General features: G+C 40.1%; 2 protein-coding genes across 10 annotated transcripts in view; one reads left to right on the top strand and one right to left on the bottom strand.

Moving 5' to 3' along the window:
- ART3 (ADP-ribosyltransferase 3 (inactive)) overlaps nucleotides 1-14,829 on the bottom strand; it is a 207,748-nt gene that overhangs the window by 176,897 nt on the left and 16,022 nt on the right. For 5 of the 9 annotated variants that reach the window (XM_072810512.1, XM_072810514.1, XM_072810513.1 and 2 more), the window contains exon 1: nucleotides 870-893. The exons of 1 other annotated variant lie outside the window; for it this stretch is intronic. Coding sequence is in view for 1 of the 8 variants with exons in the window: in XM_072810515.1 (XP_072666616.1) it covers nucleotides 4,832-4,864 (33 nt within the window). In the remaining 7 variants the exon portion in view is untranslated. Of the gene's footprint in view, nucleotides 1-869; nucleotides 895-4,831; nucleotides 4,896-4,957; nucleotides 5,110-14,829 lie in introns of those variants that run through there. 3 more of the 9 variants (XM_072810520.1, XM_072810515.1, XM_072810521.1) reach the window with 3 other exon arrangements.
- CXCL9 (C-X-C motif chemokine ligand 9) lies at nucleotides 9,364-13,844 on the top strand. Its single transcript, XM_072809946.1, is given in 6 exon segments — nucleotides 9,364-9,427; nucleotides 11,186-11,312; nucleotides 12,491-12,522; nucleotides 12,525-12,578; nucleotides 13,599-13,645; nucleotides 13,647-13,844. Coding segments are annotated over 6 exon segments (381 nt in total). The 3' UTR covers nucleotides 13,704-13,844.

The following is a 14,829-nucleotide window of genomic DNA, read 5'->3' as shown; positions in this document are numbered from 1 at the left end:
AGATCCAGCGACTATCTGATGGTAACCAGAGAAAAATCACTATTTAACAAACTTTGGTGGGAGACTTAGGTATTAATTTGGAGATCAAGAAACTTAAACCTATAATTTGGCTATTGCTGATAATGCTGCTGTAAATGTGTGTATTTATGTCTTCTGCCAATTTCCTAATGATTATTTGTTTTGGGGGTGTTGAGTTCAGTAGGTTCTTTATAGATTTTGGATACTAACCCTTAACCACATAGGTCATCTACAAATATCTTCTCCTATTCTGAAGGTTGCCGTTTAGTTTTGTCAACAGTAGCCAAATTATGGAAAGAGCCCAGATGTTCACCGACTGATGAATGGATAAAAAAGTTATGGTATATATACAAAAATACATACATACAGAGTGTAATATTACTCAGCCATAAAAAAAAAAGAATGACATCTTTGCCATTTGCAACAACATGGATGGAGCTAGAGTGTATTATGCGAGGTGAATTAATTCAGAGAAATACAAATACCTATGACTTCACTCACATGTGGAATTTAAGAAACACAACTGATAAATGGTGGGGAAAAGAGAAGCAAACCATAGAACAGACTCTTAACTATACAGAACTGAGGGTTGCTAGAGGTGAGGGTGGGAAGACGGACTGAATGGGTGATGGGTATTCAGGAGGGCACTTGGATGAGCACTGGGTATTATATGTAAGTGATGAATCACTAAATTCTACTCCCAAAACTAATATTACACTATATGTTAACTGAAATTTAAATAAAAACTTGAAAATTAAAGAACATTTTAGACCCATTCTTTATACAGTATCAGACAGTAATTTATAGTTTGAAATAATCAACTATTCAATACCTACACACAATAGGGGTACCTGTTCAGTCAGCACAGCATGCAACTCTTGATCTCTGTGTTGTGAGTTCAAACCCCATGTTGGGTGTGGAGCCTACTTAAAAGAAGAAAGAAAGGAAGAAAGAGAATATGCATACACTACAGAAATAAACAAATATTATGTAAAAATGAAAAATTTCTAAACGATTAAAAACAAAAAATATAAGGCAATGAACCTAATGGTATTAAATATAAATGGGAATGTAGGGTCAATGAAACTCTCATTCACTGCTGGTGGAAGCTAGTGGTGTGAATATACACACACTCTATGAACCAGCAATTCCACTCCTAATAAAACACTCAACAGAAACACATATGTATGTGCACCAAAAGATACACACAAGAATATTCCCAACAGCAACATTCAATTTAGCCCAAAAGGGGGAAAAAATCAAAATGTCCATTAGCTGAATATATTTGTGGGAAGCCATGCAACAGAATTAAACAGAGCAATTAAAATGAATGAGACACTCTTCCAACAGGACATGGATGAAATCTCAAAAACATTTAGTGAGGGGGGCCTGGGATGCTCAGTGGTTGAGCCACTGAGTGATTGGTCTGAAGGCAGCGCTAAACCACTGAGCCACCCGGGCTGCCCAAAAAAGCAAATACTTTAACTAAAAATAGATTAAAGCTTCCTATTCAAAATATGTAAAGAACTGACAAATGTTTATAAAGTCAATACTCTGACTCCACTTGACAAGTGATCTCGAAAAGACAGAAGCAGCGGGTATTAAGCCTACACAAACTGAATAAACACTGATCTCAAGAGCCAAGTTTCATGCCCTAAATAAACAGAAGTAATCACAAATGACAAAGGAATTGGAAAACTGGTACATCTACCAGTTTTTGGGGCATCACAAAATTAATCTTTCTGGCAAGTAACCTATCAAAATGTTACAGAAAATATAAAATGAGGGATCCCTGGGTGGCTCAGCGATTTGGTGCCTGCATTCGGCCCAGGGCGTGATCCTGGAGTCCCGGGATCCAGTCCCGCGTCGGGCTCCTTAAATGGAACCTGCTTCTCCCTCTGCCTATGTCTCTGCCTCTCTCTCTGTCTCTCATTAATAAATAAAATCTTTAAAAAACTATATATATACACACACACAAATGTTTTTAACCCTTGTCTCAATACTTCCAAAAAAGGGAATATATCCCAAGAGAGTAAAATCTTTGAAAAAATAAAAGATTTTTTTGAACTAATGAAATAGAAACAACTCCAGCAAAATCAACTCCAGTGCTCAGAGAACAGACTACAAGCATAAAAATATTTAAATATATAAACTATGCAAATATAATGAAATGTTTATGCAAAATAAGATTAAAGATATTGTTTAGTGACTAGGGTCAGATGTGGATATGGGTGTACATATGTGTTGTGAATCTCATCTCACTCCCTTGGTTAGAATTCTTCAAGGTTTGCTCACTGCAGAGGGATTTACAAGGCCCTTCCTCCTTTGATTATTGTTGTATTTCTAGCCTCATTTCTCACAGATCCAACTTTATCACTGTACCCTTCACCCTTACCAAAGTTTTTGCAGTTTCCAAAATTTGGCATCCTTTTCCTCAGGTCTCCTGCTCAAAATGCCTCCCCAACCACCTTCTTCTAATAAATTCCAACCAACTCTCCCTTCCAGACTTAATACCACCAGAGCTGTGATCTTTTCTGCACCTCCAATAAACTGAGTATAATCCCTCCATCGAAAGATGAATGGATAAAGAAAATGTGGTCTATGTATACAATGGAATATTACTCAGCCATTAGAAACGACAAATACCCACCATTTGCTTCGATGTGGATGGAACTGGAGGGTATTATGCTGAGTGAAATAAGTCAACTGGAGAAGGGACAAACATTACATGGTCTCATTCATTCGGGGAATATAAAAAATAATGAAAGGGAATAAAGCGGAAAGGAGAAAAAAAAATGAGTGGGAAATATCAGAAAGGGAGACAGAACATGAGAGACTCCTAAGTCTGGGAAACGAACTAGGGGTGGTAGAAAGGGAGGTGGGCGGGGGGTGGGAGAGACTGGGTGATGGGCACTGAGAGGGGCACTTGATGGGATAAGCACTGGGTGTTATTCTATATGGTGGCAAATTGAATACCAATAAAAAATAAATTTATAAGAAAAACTGAGTATAATCCCTTATCATACCACTTCCTCTACAATAGTAATTTGCATGCCACTTTCCCCCACACTAAACTGTGAGCAGTTTGAGGGCAGAGATTATTGCTCATACTTTGTTTTCAGAGTCTAAAATCGCAATAAAAGCTCGGTGAATGAAATAAATGAACGATAAACAGTAAATGAAAGGTCTCAAGAACATGGATTTTTTTTTCTTGTAAAGTTACCTAGATAGGAATTTTAATGTAAATAACTTTAAATAAATATTTTTTTAAATTTTTATTTATTTATGATAGTCACACAGAGAGAGAGAGAGAGAGAGGCAGAGACACAGGCAGAGGGAGAAGCAGGCTCCATGCACCGGGAGCCCGACGTGGGATTCCATCCCGGGTCTCCAGGATCGCGCCCCGGGCCAAAGGCAGGTGCCAAATCGCTGCGCCACCCAGGAATCCCTAAATAAATATTTTTAAACAAAACTATTTTCTCCCTCTTCAGGTTAATTTTTCTTCAAATTAGGGGCTTCCTAATAACTGTGGTAACACGTCATCAGACTATCACAGAGCAAAAATGTTGTGTTACTGGTAGCATTCAGCCACTGCTGTCCTTTAAATGATGTCCTAACATTTCCTCTCAGGATAGTTTACTGTCAGATTTAATTAGCCTAGTCCTTCAGCTTTAGATAAAAAAAAAAAAAAAAAAAAAAAAAAAGAGTGAAGGAAGAATTTGTTCTTCTCTTTGTTATCTGAGAGGTGGACAAGACTTGAAACCCCTTACAACTATGATTTGTCTGCAGACACTATACCATCCCCTAATATTTGGGAAGGAAGAAGGAACCTCTGCATGGGGGGAAAAAAGGAAAAAATAAAAAATCAGAAGGCTAAGTAGTGGCTTCCGAGACTTTCAAGAAATAAACCCTCCTCAAATCAGCATCCTTTAATAACAGCAATAGCTGCTGAGAGAAGGGGAAGTCCACCCTGCAAGAAATTCAAACAGGCCTGGGAATTTCATTTTGAAAGAAACTTCCCCTTTCAGAAGTAAAAGGAAGACCTATTCTCAGTGTGACGGAGCCCGTAAAACCGTACAGAATTAAACAGAGCACACTCATTCCAGGACCAAAAAGACGAAAAGGGGGAAGTCCGGGAGCACACGTGGAAAACAACCCTGCTCTGCAAGGCTCTTGAGGCTTACGTGAGCCATTTGGTTCTTTGGGGAACAGGAATGTATTGAGACAGAACAGCTTAAAACTACGCTCAAAGGGAAAGTGAGAAGTTCGTGATTTCAGAGTGCTGATAAGCAGCCCTCGGCTCCTTTCCTAGGACTGTGAGAGATGCCTGCGATATCCTCCTGCTGGGTTTCTGTTTCCCCTAAAAGCCCTATTTATCCATAAACGCCACTTTAATGGGATTTTCTCTGGCCTGCCCAGGCAGAAAAGTTTTTTTCCTCAGAGCTTTCAAGAGAACTCCCGCAGGGCCTCATGGTTAACGCGAGACCGCACAGGCCGGCTGCGGGCCTAGCCCTCGGGGTGTCCACGGGTCGCTTCGTACGGACTAGGCCGGCCGGTCAGCCGGGGCCTCCTGTTAAGTCCGTTCACAGAATAAATTAGCCCCGTCTGTGTAAGAAACACGGTGAAAAGAAAAAAAAAAAACAGGAAAAAAAAAAAAAAAAAAAACAAGGTGAGCCTCAGGGGCTCCTAGGCCGCAAGACCCTGGCACCGCTTTTCTCCTCCCGCGAACACCTCGTCCCAGTCACCGTACAGGGCCCTCCTCAAGCCCGCCCAGCGGCCGCAGACCCCGCAACCAAGCCCTTCCGGCGTCAACCTGGGCCTCGTGTGGAAACAGCGAAACAGGCATGGCGGCCCCTCGAGGAAACGCATCGGCGGGGTCAGCCGTCTGTGGGCCGCACAGGGGCCAGAGCGGAGCCATCCCAACGAGCACAACCACTACCTTTCTCTCCTCGTGCTCCTCCGGCGGAATCAGCGCGGGCAGCAACGGAAGGCAGCGGCAGCACGAGCGGCGACCGCAGCGCCTGTCCCGGCCCCGCTGAAAGTTCTGGAAGCCGGCGGTCTGGACATGCGCAGTGCGCGCACCTCAGCCCCCGGGAGGTCAGCTGGTCTGACAGGCCCCGCCCCCGGAGGCTGTACGCATGCGCGGTGTGGAGGCGGGCCGGGAGTGCGCGTGCGCCAGGCTCCGGGACCTGCGTGCATCCTCCAAAGTCTAACCTGCTATGGCGGCCGAAGGAGATTGGGCCGCTGCATTGCCGGCCGAAGGTGCCGCTGCCTTCGATGTCGGCACGTGGCGCTGTGAGAGCGTATGTGGGATCTTGAGTCGGGGGCGGGGGCGGTCAGGAAGGCCTTCCCCGGGGAGATGCCAACCTGGGTATCTAAGGTGGGTAAGACTGCCTGTAGGGGAAGAAGGCAGAGCAGACCTGGCATTTGAGGCAGGGAAGCCGCATGAGCAAAAAACAGCGCAATGGGAAGGAGGCATTGACCCTTTTGAAGAATGGAGGGAAGAAGGGGTGTGGGAGCAGAGTCCAAAAGGTAGGCAAGGGCAAGCCATGCTGGACCTTAGTATTTATCCTAAGAAATTTCCGCCTCCCTTTCTTTGCTAGAAAAAAATGATCTCTAGCCTTCTGGTACTTTGCAATTGGCAATGGCTTGTTGGCGTAGTTTTATTTGCAGATGGAACCGAGGCTTGTGGTTGTATTTTGCAGTCATTAGGTAGCAAAGCTGAGACCTAAAGCCACCTCCACTCTATGCATGGCCGCGGTCATTACCAAGATTAAGCATAACTGAGTGAATAAGCTGTATCAATGGTCACCACAGTTTTCTTCAAAGAATATTTGTGCATTAATAATCTAAAAACTCCATCCAAAACTGTACACCATGTTACAGAAAGTGGTAATATCTGTTCCCTGTTCCCCATTATCCTACAACATGCATTCTCAAAGGGGTGAGGAAAGAGATTGCCCACAAGGGGCCAAATTTCGTCCTTGGGCAGACTTAAAAGATCTTAGATAATACACTGAGTAGTAGCCCACTAAAGTTTAATCCTACCCAACAAAGTCTTATTTATTAATTATTTATTTATATAAAGTGATGGATGGATTTTTTTAATGAGGTATATGTATACTATGGAATGCTATTTGGCCATAAAAAAGAATGAAATCTTGCCATTTGCAACAACATGGATGGAACTAGAGAATATTATGCTATGCAGAATAGGTCAGAGAAAGATAAATCCTATATTACTTCACTCATAAACGGAATTTAAACAATAAAACAAATGAGCAAAGGGAGAAAAAAGAGAGGCAAACCGAGAAACAGACTCGACTATAGAGAACAAACTGAGAGTTACCAGAAGGAAGGTGGGTGAGGAATGGATTGAATAGGTGATAGGGATTAAGGAGTGCACTCATGTTGAGCACCAGGTGATGTATGGAATTATTGAATCACTATACTATATACTTAAAATTAATATCACACTGTATGCTAACTGGAATTTAAATTACAACTTTAAAAAAATGTTGTTTTGCAGTAATGGAACCTCCTAATTTTAGTGGATCAAACAGAATAAACATCACATTTCCTAATTTCCTATGCAGCTAGTGTGGCCATACTCATAAATTCTGGTCCATGGGAAGTGATGAGAGCAACTTCCAGGATAGGTCTAAAACTAAGGAACATTTTAAGACCTTTTTCTGCCTTCCCACCATCCTGTCCTTGGAAAGTGGGCATGGTGGCAAGCCCGTTTGAGCCATGTGCATGGAGACACCAACCTCGCAGTGGCAATAGAGCAGATGATAGAAGGAGCCTGGGAGAGTACAATGAAGGAGAACCACCGTATAAACCCTAGTTTCAGGGCAGCCTGGGTGGCTCAGCGGTTTAGCACCTGCCTTCAGCCCAGGGCATGATCCTGGAAACTGGGATTGAGTCCCACATCAGGTTCTGCATAGAGCCTGCTTCTCCCTCTCTCTCTCTCTCTCTCTCTCTCTCTCTGTCTGTCTCATGAATAAATAAATAAAATCTTTAGGAAAAAAAAAAAAAACAACCCTAGATTCACCTGCCTCTGTCAGGGAGAAATACACTTCTGGGGATCCCTGGGTGGCGCAGCAGTTTAGCGCCTGCCTTTGGCCCAGGGCGCGATCCTGGAGCCCCGGAATCGAGTCCCACGTCGGGCTCCCGGTGCATGGAGCCTGCTTCTCCCTCTGCCTATGTCTCTGCCTCTCTCTCCCTCTCTCTGTGACTATCATTAATTAATTAATTAGTTAATTAATTAATTAAAAAAATACACTTCTGTTTTAGTTATTTTTTAATTTGGGTCCACATTGCATGTAACAGGTCCTTTACGCCTTTTTTATTTTATTATTGTGGTTAAAATAAAACACTTATGGATGCCTGGGTGGCTCAGCGGTTCTGCGCCTGCTTTGACCCAGGGTGTGATCCTGGAATTTCGGGATCGAGTCCCACTTTGGGCCCCTTGCTTGTATGGAGCCTGCTTCTCCCTCTGCCTGTCTCTCTGCCTCTCTCTCTCTCTGTGTGTCTCACACACAAAGAATAATCTCACAGTGAATAAATAAATAAAATCTTTAAAAATAAATAAATAAAACACTTAACATCAAATTTATCTTAACCATTTTAAAGTGTACTGTTCAGTACTGTTTAGTATACTCAGTTATACAACAGATCTCTAGAACTTTTTGATCTTGTGACACCGAAACTCTACACCCAGTAAGGATTAATTTCACCTCACCCTTTCCCCCAGCCCTTTGCAAACACCTTCCCAATTTCAGTTTCTAAGATTTGACTTTAGATTTTTCATATGAGTATTTGTCCTTTTGTGACTGGCTTATTTCACTTAGCATAATATCCTCAAGCTTCATCCATTTTGTAGCATTTGACAAGATTTCCTTTTTTAAGAGAACATAATCTACTGCATGTAGATACTACATTTTCTTTATCCATTCAAATGTCTGAACATTTGGGTTGCTGTGCCTCTTAACTATTCTGAATAATGCTGATATGAACATGCATGTGCAAATATCTCTTCAAGATCCTGCTCCATATTCCTTTGTACATATTCCCAGAAGTGGGATTGCTAGATCAAATGGTAATTCAATTTTTAATTTTTTAAGAAAACTCCATATTGTTTTCCATAATGGCTGCACACTCCTTTCCATCCAACACTTGTGATTTTTTGGGTTTTTGATAGTGGCATCCTGATGGGTATGAGATGATATCTGCTGTGGTTTTCATTTGCTTTTCTCTAATGATTAGTCATGTTGAGCATCTTTTCATGTGTTTATGGGCCATTTGTATATTTTCTTTAGAGCAATGTCTATTCAAGTCTTTGCCCACTTTTTAATCCAGTTGTGTGGGGGGTTTTTGTTGTTGTGTACAGAAGTTCCTTGGATATTAACTCCTTATCAGATAGGTGATTTGAAATTATTTTCTCCCATTCCATAAGTTCTGTTTTTACTCTTATCATTTTCTTTGATGTATAAAAATTTCTAAGTTTGTTGTGGTCTCATTTGTCTTTTTTTCCACTACTTTCTATACTAACTAGTTTAGCCATTTAAAAAATAATAAACTGCAGCAGCAGTGATAGAAAAAAACAAAATGAGGGGCACCTGGGTGGCTCAATTGGTTGAACATCTGCCTTCGGCTCAGGTCATGATCCCAGGGTCCTTGGATCAAGCCCCATATCTGCTTCCCTGCTCAGCAAGGAGTCTGCTTCTCACTCTCCCTCTGCCCCTGCCCCTGCTCATGCTCTCTGCCTGCCCCCCAAATAAATAAACAAAATATTTTTTTAAAAATGAGCTTACATAGAAAATGACTTGGTCCCTGGGGAAATTAAGATGCTGATTGTTTAAGATTGATAGAGAAAAAAATAAATGTAGCTATTTATTATACAGAAGGATATTGTGTAAATATTAAAAGTATTGGGAAAATATATTATTTATCTGGACTTTAGTATTTTCCATTCGGAAACAATACTCCAACCCTTGTTGTATAATATTATATTTATTATGTAACCTATTCTTCACCCAGGTGAGCAGCTACAAGTGGGCTAAAGGCTGCCAATGATGCTCATTTCATATCCTTACTATAAACTACCCATTTATGTGAAATGGAAATAAAACATGCAGAAATTCCCTTGGATCTGAGAGTTGGGTTTCCCCCAACACAGTTAAGTTTGTGGTCAGTTTAGCTAAGTCAGCCAAGAACACCAGCCAGAGTTTAGGAGGGAAGTGGACTTCCCAAATAAATGATTCCAAGAGCATGTTCTCTAAAGAAATTCTCAGGTTTGAAATACAATACAGGAGTGAATCAGTAGAACTCCATTCTACTGATATGAAGAAAGGTGGTGTTCCTCTTTTGTTGAGTATCATCTTCCTGACTCTGATTGGAGGTCAAGGTAAGAGGTTTTGAGTTACATTAGGATAGGAAAGTCAGAGATGCAAATTGCTATAAAAGTCTCTTGATTTGCCCAATAAAGTTGACTGCATACATCAGAAAGTGATATGAGTAATTCATTAAAGCTTCTCAGTGATGTAATTCATTATCCAAAGTTCATATCTGAGGCCTGCTAAGCCAAACATAAATCTTCTCAGACCAGGTATGTGAATTCCTAGTATGTAGTAAGTGTTCAGTGAATATTGAACTGGATGGTAATGAGATCAAAGAGTTTGTCTCTTAAATTATTTTTGTAACCCTGATATTGTTTCTTGGTAAGTATATCTGTAATTAACCAATTAAGGGTCCAATAATCAGAGAGGTCTGTTTACTACCTTTGGGCAAATTACTGAACTTTTCTAGAAGTGTTTCCTCAGCTGTGAAATGTAGATTTTATTTTATTTTTTTAATAAAAGATTTTATTTATTCATGAGAGAGACACACACACACACACACAGAGAGAGAGAGAGAGAGAGAGGCAGAGACACAGGCAGAGGGAGAAGCAGGCTCCATGCAGGGAGCCCGACATGGGACTTGATCCCAGGTCTCCAGGATCACACCCTGAGCCAAAGGCAGGCGCTAAACCACTGAGCCACTCAGGGATCCCCCAAATGTAGATTTTATAATTAGGCTTTTTCTACCTACCACACAACACATAGTGTATAAGCACTGAGTAAATGTATGTCGAACAAATTAAAGAATTAAGGAATGAAGATAGTATATTTCAAAAAGTTTTTAAGAGTTTAAAGTACTATTGAAAAGCAAGGCAGTAGGGAGGATGAGGTTGGTGGTTATAATTGGTTATTCTGAGTAGAGCTTTCTGTCCAAACCAACACCAACTCCATTCTACTAAGGTCAGACAATAAATGGCTTTGGGAGTTGCTTAAGAAATTGTGGCCCACATAGCACACAGAAATCAGGTATTTGTGTGTGTGACCTGGTATTTATTAAATATCGTGTAAATCTCCTTTCCTACAGTGATAAGATATGGTAGTTAAGAGCAACGCAATACATTTGGACTCAAAAAAACCTGAGCTGAAACCCTGCACCTGCCCTCTAAATGCTGAATGACTTTGTTCTTTACATAACTTCTTTGAATCTTTGCTTCTTTATCTATAAAATGGAGATAATACCTCTTTCAAAAGTCTGTGATAATGATTAACAGCGTAGGTTCATTCTCTCAGGAGCTTTTTTAGTATAATCTAAAACTGGCCCCCTTACTCAGAGATCAGGGAGAGACCAAAAAAAGAGACAGACCACTCCAGGTTGGTAGGTGGCAGTTTTACTAATAGCAAAGGGAACTTACATATGAGACTTGTCTTGTGCAGCAACAAAACGAATGGATCCCTGCACCCGCCCACCAAATCTTAAAAACTTTTAAAGAGGCCCTAATTGGGCTTAGTCATGTATACAGTGCAGGTTATTTTCAACATCATGTCACCATCTCAAAGCTAAGGCCTTGGAGCAGGCTCTGGGAGCCAGGAAGGCAAGTGGAACCCACATTCTAAGGACAGGGGAGAGGAAGAGGTGTCTCCCAAGTGCCAAGGTCCAGCTCACAGGTCAATTGGTGGTAACTTGGTTTTTTTAAATCACATTCCCCAACAAACATACTCAAAAAAGGACAGTAATGATCATGACTAAATCAAATGTATCATTTTGATGGATCACCTAAATTGAGACATTGCCTTAAATCAATGTGTTCTACCTTTTTTTCTTTTAGGAACCCCAATAATGAGGAATAGACGCTGTTCCTGCATCACCACCAGCCAAGGAACAATCCAGTCAAAATTCCTAAAGGACATTAAACAATTTGCCCCAAGCTCTTCTTGTGAAAAAACTGAAATCATGTAAGTAAAAACTCATCCAACATATATGCACCATGTTGGCAGAACATCAAATTTAGTGTGAATATCACCCTTAGAACACTTGGCTATATAGACACTTAAAATTCAGATAGTTGTCCCTCCATAAGTGTGGTCTACTTCTTTTCTTCTAAACAAGGAATATCTAGTAAACATTAAAACTAAGGATACTATATCACCAAGCATGTAGAAAATATTTAATGCAGTTAAAAGAAGAAAACACAAATCCTTTATATTTCTACCACCAGTGACAGATACTGGTCACCCCTTGGCCTATAGTCTTCCAAATCTCCCTCATTTGCATCTGTGTATATATACAGACACAGCATATATATGCATACATAATATATATATATAAACATAAAAATAAAATTATAGGCTACATACTCTTTTCTAGCCTGCTTTTTCATTAACACTATATTATGAACATTTTCTCATGTCAGTAAATCTTCTGTAATACCATTTTTTCTAATAATGTCATTCCTGATGGCCAAATTATATTCCATCATATGAATGTACCATAATCTATATGAGCAATGCCTAAATGTAAATTATTGCCAAGTTTTTGCTATTGAAATCAAACTGCTACTGTGGCCATATTATGTCTTTAGTTTTTTCCTATTAGTAATAAACTTTCACAGGGTGTTGTGTGGAAGTGTTGAATCACTACATTGTACACCCCAAACTAATATTATGCTATATGTTAATTAGAATTTAAATAAAACCTTAAAAGTACTTTTCGAAGGGCAGCCCTGGTGGTGCAGCGGTTTGGTGCCGCCTGCAGCCCGGGTTGTGATTCTGGAGACCTGGGATCGAGTCCCACGTCCGGCTCCCTGCGTGGAGCCTGCTTCTCCCTCTGCCTGTGTCTCTGCCTCTCTCTCTCTCTCTCTGTGTCTCCCATGAATAAATAAATAAATAATCTTTTTAAAAAAAAACACAATAAATAAAATAAAATAAAATTAGAGTTGTATACTATCCTAGAAATTTACCTAAGTCTCATCATTCACTAAAAAACACCAAAAAAACAGGAAGGAAGACTGGAAGTCTCAGACGCTTATTTGGATGACACAAATACATTCTAATTAGGGGATTGAATTCTGGGGTTAAGGTGAGACATTTAAATTATTGAAAGTTAAAAAAATCTGTTGCTATTTCCTTGGCAGTGCGACTATGAATAATGGGCATCAAACATGTCTAAACCAGATTCAGCAGATGTGAAAGAATTAATTAAAGAGTGGGAAAAACAGGTCAGTGACCAGGAAGAACAAAATTTTCTTTCATTTATAAGTTAACTTTAGAAGACAAGAAATCCATGTAGTTCCTTTAAGGATACATTTTTTAAAAATATTATTGTGCTCCTACTTTTTCCTAGAATAATGTCATCACTGTGAAGTATAATTATATTCCTGTGTATAGTATCACTTATCTATGTCCTGCACTAGAAGCGTGTTCCATGAGGAGAGGGAGCTAGTCTTTCTTATTCAGTACAATATATATGTATTGAATTAAAAAGTAGACACTGAAGATGGAAAGGTAATAAGCTATAGTCCCTGCTGTAGCAGATGTGCTAACAATTAATTATAATACAATGTGAGGAATATAAAATAAAGATATGTATCAGAATCTTGAAGATTGTAGAAAAAGGAGTAATCTTTCCACTTGCCAGGAAGGGCAGGGAGAAAAGTGTTAGGCAAAATTTTTCATATGATTAGAGTCTTGAAGGTTAAGTATTTCACCAAGAGAGTAAGGACAGTATAAAAAAGACTCATGACTTATGAGAGAGCTTTCTGTGTTCAGGGAGCCTCAAGAATTGTGGCTGGAGTTTGTGTGAAGGGAGTGAAGAGATTGAGGTAGAAAAGTAGAACAAAGCCAGGAGCTTGCTTGGCTTCTGGAGTCTGATGGTCTAGTGGTTCTGCCACATACCTCCTGTGCAACTTTGGGTAAGCCACCTTTTCCAAGCCTTAGTCTCCTCCTCTGTAAAAAGTGGATGATAATAATACCAGCCTCAAAAAGTTGTAGTTTAGACAAGCAGAGTTGGAGTAAGGGCAGTAATAAGCCAGGAAAATAGACCAAAGAAGACTAGTTAGAAAGCTATGGCCTCCTCTTCAAGGTCAGTGAAGTAGAGAGAATCAAAAGGAGCCCCTTTGAGAGTGAAGATTTAAAAAAAAAAAAAAACCAAAAAACCACAGTCTGAAGAGTTCAAATACAATATAAGGAAGGAAAAACGGTAAGATAAAGAAACACTACTCTTGTTTTCCTTCTCCTCATAAGTCAGCCAAAAGAAAAAGCAAAAGAAAGGGGAAAAATATCAAAAAAAGCAAGCAAGTTTTAAAACTTAAAAAATCTCAACGTCCTCATCAAAAGAAGATGACATAAGTAACTACTTTACCAAGTGCTTTGTGTTAAAAAGGTTCTTTTTAATTATTCTAAAATTATTCCAAAAGGGGATGGCATCTTAATATATAAGCTTTTTATTTGACTAGAAAATTTTGAGCATTATTGTGAAATTGTAATTAAAGTTAGAAAGTTGCTTTCAAAATCCAAATGTTAAGAATTGTTAAAGGCTATAGTTTGATTTTGTTCTTCCACTGCCAACTAACTGAATTTCATCATGCTTAAAATCACAATCTTAACACCCAAATCTGGACAAATGTGCACAGAACACATCCTATACACAGTCACATCCCCACACATAACAGCTGCCTAGAAGAGCAGCCCTGCACTTCCCAGGCCACAAATTCCAGCTTCCAGAGAATATTCTGAGGCACGTGTCAGCAAGCCCCAGCCTGTCCACCTGCTAGTATGCCAAGCAGTTTGGAATTGAAGTGGATCTCACCAAGTTGCTGTGGCCATCAGCATCTGTATTTGAATCTGCCTACAGGCCTCAAAGTGTATCTGAGAGACTCATGCTGGATGTTTCTGGGGACCACCACTGAAAAACACTTGCACCTGGCTTTCAGAACCTAATATCCAGCTCTTGAGGACATGGTACTCCATCTTGCCTGTCCAGGCTTACCATTTTATTTTTTATTGTTCACCTTTGCTTCTGTCGAGCCTGTTCCTCACTGTCCTACCACAATTCATTGTCTGTCTCTGCTACACAGGTCATGCTCTCATTCTACTCCTGAGTCTACTCTTTTTCACTCTTTACCCAGTACTCCACAGGCATGCCTCTTCTCCCCACTCATCCTCGTTTGACCCAGTCTTTGGCTCAGTTTAATCCTGCCTCTTAAATAAAACCTTCTGGACACCTGAATTATCTTAAAACTCCAATTTTGCTTGTTTGTGTTCAGTGCCACACAGGTGAACATATAACTCTTTTCTAATTATTTTTTTGTATGTTTTTTTTCTATTTCTCTAACCAGATTGTCAGCTCCTTGAGGGCAGGGGGGCCACAGTTTATTTCCTTGAATCTATCACCATGCCTAGTAGACCATAAACTAGGTTTTGAATAATTTCTCTGTTGCAGTTTTTACAGGTAGGGCAACTAGACCATCTCCTG

The sequence above is a fragment of the Canis lupus genome, chromosome 33 (genome assembly GCF_048164855.1).
Source record: "Canis lupus baileyi chromosome 33, mCanLup2.hap1, whole genome shotgun sequence".
Classification (NCBI taxonomy): Eukaryota; Metazoa; Chordata; class Mammalia; order Carnivora; family Canidae; genus Canis; species Canis lupus.
Note: the sequence above shows the minus strand (reverse complement) of the source record. Positions and strands in the feature narration are given on the sequence as shown.